The sequence below is a fragment of the Gouania willdenowi genome, chromosome 18, assembly GCF_900634775.1.
Source record: "Gouania willdenowi chromosome 18, fGouWil2.1, whole genome shotgun sequence".
NCBI lineage: Eukaryota > Metazoa > Chordata > Actinopteri > Blenniiformes > Gobiesocidae > Gouania > Gouania willdenowi.
Window position 1 is genome coordinate 27,902,898 of NC_041061.1, and position 4,438 is coordinate 27,907,335.

The following is a 4,438-nucleotide window of genomic DNA, read 5'->3' on the forward strand; positions in this document are numbered from 1 at the left end:
TTCTACTCTGGGGGGCTTCTGCTGTGGACTGGTACCGGAGAGCGGACGCGCTGAAAACCCAAAGCCAGGTTTTGGCATGAGACTCCGAGTCTGCCCCACGGTGGTCTGCCTCCTGGACAGAGACTGGATCACCAATCATCGGTTGATCTTAAAACACCAATTCGGACAAATAAAGTAAACATGCCTTTTTTAATATATATATATATATATATATATATATATATATATATATATATATATATATCCTCCCTATAATAAATGTTTCTTACCCTTCCTTAGGGAGGGCTGGTGATGGTCACAATTAAGCAATAAAATAAATACATTTATTTTATTGCAATAACAAAACATGTATTGCAGTCTCATAATGATTGCACTACAAGTAGTGTTGACCTTTGACAGCATGGGCAGACAAGGCAAAAAAAAGAGCAACTGTGCCAGGAATGTCTGGCCCACAAACAATAGCTTTCCAACATTATGGCCCACAGCAAGATGTAGTTGAATAGCCCTGCACTACATACTACACACCAGTGTGCTGTCTACTCACACACTCAATAAGGCTAACAGAGTTAAGTTCATACGTATTTATTTATGAATTATTATTATTTTTATTTCAAAGCATTGTTTTTCTTTCTTCCTATCTCTTCTTATTGTCAGTTACACTAAACACTTTTTCACCTTTTTGCACATCATATTTATAACTCCACACAGGTGTCATTTCTTTTCATTGTCAATGATTATAAATTTTCCTCATTGTTGGAATAATGATTTTATAGTTTATAGTCTGTACTGTACAGACTTTATTGAGTTTAAAGCCCCCCTCCACCAAAAAAATGTTTAATCATATTGTGTTATTTTGTTCATCTGTACATTTCACTGCAAGTCAATACATTAATGAACAGCTGTGTGATGTGGTGTTTTCCCAGAAATGAGGTCACAAGCACTTTTTTTCATCGTTATAGTTTTTAATTTATAAATCTTTAAAAGTAACATTGTAAACAACAGAGGTAAAGTGTGATCTGATCATATTTCATAGTCTGCTGATTTATTTCATTGTTCCTAATAAACTATTGCCTAACTTTAACTTACTTTACGCTTTGTTTAAACAAACTGTAATAGATGAGGTGTTTTATTCACAATTGTATCATGTATGTTTTATCATTTTTATCATTTGTTGAACTCTACAGAAATCAACTTGCTGTGCATGTGATTGGTGCACATTTGTCTCTACATCAGCAACTTCTGATTGTTCTTCAGATCAGTTTTACATAAAAATATCAAAACATGTCAGGTTGATCACTTAAAAGTTATTTCTTTCAATTTAGTTCACTCCACCAGCTTTCACAGTCATGTAAAATCTCCAAACATAAACAAAATAAGTAAATTGATGTAAGATTTACAATACGTTGGTTTCACTGGAGCAAGACTTTAGGATTTGAAGAGAAAAAACACATTTCACACATTTCTTGAACCAGGGATACAGAAACACATAGATCACAGGGTTAAGCAGAGAGTTGAAGAAAAACAGACAAATAACAAAAATGTAAGATGATGGACTTTTCTCTTCAAACCTTGTTGTAAGTGAAACAAGGTAAAATGGAGTTAAACACATTAGAAACACAACAACCACTACACCCAGAGCTCTAGCAGCTTTCAGCTCTGACCTGTTAACCTTCAGTGAACTCTGAAGTGTCACCACTGTAACATGAGAGCGCATGGCCTGGGCCTGAGACACAACCACCATAAACACTCTCACATACAGGACCACTATGATGCTGACTGGAATGAAGAAAGTGAAAATTAGATCAATAACTTCACCAAGAGTGTTTGTGTGATTAATGTACATTAGTTTCCTCGGAAACAATATCATGTCACTGTAAAAAATCCCCAAGTTGATTTTAACTTTAATAATGATAAACAGTTTTAACTTCAAAATATCAAATACAATGTGTGAAGTCGTTTTCTAGAAACAACACATCAGCAGGTGTTTTCTTTTCATTCATGGCTAAAGTAAACAGAACTTTAAAAACATTCATCACACATCACCACAGTTTTACAGTGACTGTTTTAAATCCCAGCAGCACATTTTCCCTGACTTTTCCTCTTTACAGTATGTTGGCCTCACTGGAGCCAGACTTCAGGATCTGAAGAGAAAGAACACATTTCACACATTTCCTGAACCAGGGATACATAAACACATAGATCACAGGGTTAAGCAGAGAGTTGAAGAAAAACAGACCTGCAACAAAACTATAAGATGATAAACTTCCCACTTCCAACCCTGTTGTTAGTGAAACAAGGTAAAATGGAGTTAAACACATGAGAAACACAACAACCACTACACCCAGAGCTCTAGCAGCTTTCAGCTCTGACCTGTTAACCTTCTGTGAACTCTGAAGTGTCACCACTGTAACATGAGAGCGCATGGCCCGGGCCTGAGACACAGCCACTATAAACACTCTCACATACAGAACCACTATGATGCTGATTGGAAAGATGAAAGTCAGAACAACATTCATAATTCTACCAACAGGATGGACATAAATTGCACATTCTCCAGTGCAGGAATCAAACTGACCGGGATTTTCTATAATGTAATTTAGCCTCAGACAGTGAAAGAGAGTAGAACCAGACCAACATAGGACAATGCATATATTTGCTCTGTTTTTAGTGACTTTAGTTTGATAGTGCATTGGATCACAAACAGCCACATAACGATCAACTGATATCAGCACAACAGTTCCTACTGAAGCAGAGGTCGATACAAAACTTAATATTAGATAAAAAACACACAAATCTGCACCTAAAAACCAGCATCCATCAATAAGGAGGATCAGAAAAACCCAGACAAACCCTACAGAGAAATCTGACACAGCCAGAGAGAGGAGGAGGAAGTTGGTGGGAGTGTGCAGCTTCCTGGAGGAGATAGAGAGAAACACACTGATATCATTATATGATACAACAATTATCATCAAAGCAGAAAACAGCAGGAGTCTAACAACATAACAAGTCATAAAACAACAGAACATGTCAATACCTGAAGTGTGAGATGGAGATGATGACCAGCAGGTTGAGAGTTAAAGTGAGCACAGAGATGGAGGACAGGATGATGTGAAGGAGCACAGACACTGAGTGAGAACGCACGATCCTCCTGCATGAAGAGTTTCCCAGGTGTGGATAGCAGAGCTCAGCTTCATCAGGTGTGCTCATAGTGAGGAGAAGAAGATGATGAGCTCTGCATCGTTCTGCCTCAGCCTCTCTGATGAACAACTGATATATTATTCCTGCTCCAACACAGGGATGTGGAGGCTGGACCTGAGGACTGGACCTCCCTCAGAGACCGTCTGATTGACAGATTATTATTCTGTTCCTACATGATGCAACACTAAACAATTCTGACCTTTTTCCTTTCGTACTGAATTCTATCAGCTTAGTAAACTCCATACTCAGCATTTATTAGAAACACTCACTGCTGAGATCTGATTCTTATTCTCATACATTGATAATCCTTTCATAGGAGTGCTGTAATTAAAAGAGAAGAATCAGCAAAGCCAGACACCTGTGACTCATTTATTTTCATATTAATTTTAAACCTTTTTACTGTAATCATTAATTAGGGCCCGAGCACAACAGTGCGTAGGACCCTATTGTAATGCACCTCATTTTTATTATTAATGATGTTCTTCTTCTTACTAAAAGGTTATCACATTTTTGAGGACCTACACACATTAAAAATCACAGAGTACACCACCGTGTAGCGCACAATTACATTGGGGTGGTGCAGTTAAGCGTGTCGGGGCGATGGGCCTTTGGGAGGCATTGGGGGTCGTTGCTGGGTCAGCCTTGCGGGGTTTGTGGAGGTGCCTCTTCTCTTTGGATGTGGCTGGGTGCCTGGCTCGTCTCCTGGTTGTCTTGGGGACGGTCTCCATGATATATGGGCCCTGGGGGCCTGGCGCACCAGTGTGGAGATTGGGTGCGCTGGGGAGATGTTGGCATCTGTACCGGGATTGGGGCAGGGTTGCGTGGCTCTTCGGGATGATGCTGTTTGCTGGGAGGTGGTGCTCGCTGTTCCGGTGGGTGGTGGGCGCTTTCAATTGCTGTCTGGCTGTCTGGCGGCCGATGAGTGGCTCCGGTCACTCTTGGCTGGGGGCTGCTGCACAACGCCAAGTATGTGCCGTTGGTGTGACTCCTTCTCGTGGCAGCGGCTGTTGTTCCCGCACCGGTGGGGGGCAAGCGGCGGATGCTTGCTAGCTGAGCCAGTCTTGGCGGGAGTCTTTCTGGGTGGGCCGTGCCCTTGCATGCCTGCGGGTGCGACGTGGGGCGGCCCTCCCTTGGTTTGTGGCTCTGCCGCCTCGGGGCAGTGCGCGGAATGGACCTTCCTCAGAGACCACCTGCTCTACAAATGGGGGGACTTTCTCTAGTACTTCTATGGTATATTGAA

The 4,438-nt window shown here is 41.1% G+C and overlaps 1 protein-coding gene across 1 annotated transcript; it reads right to left on the reverse strand.

Annotated features, from left to right (window-relative positions):
• Positions 1–2,095: 2,095 nt before the first annotated feature.
• Positions 2,096–3,330, reverse strand: LOC114480411 (trace amine-associated receptor 13c-like). The gene is made up of 2 exons (XM_028474542.1): positions 3,035–3,330; positions 2,096–2,913 (listed from the first exon to the last, which is right to left on the reverse strand). Exons 1-2 carry the CDS (start codon positions 3,205–3,207, stop codon positions 2,103–2,105), a joined length of 984 nt encoding a protein of 327 aa, XP_028330343.1. The 5' UTR covers positions 3,208–3,330; the 3' UTR covers positions 2,096–2,102.
• Between the last annotated feature and the right edge of the window lie 1,108 nt (positions 3,331–4,438).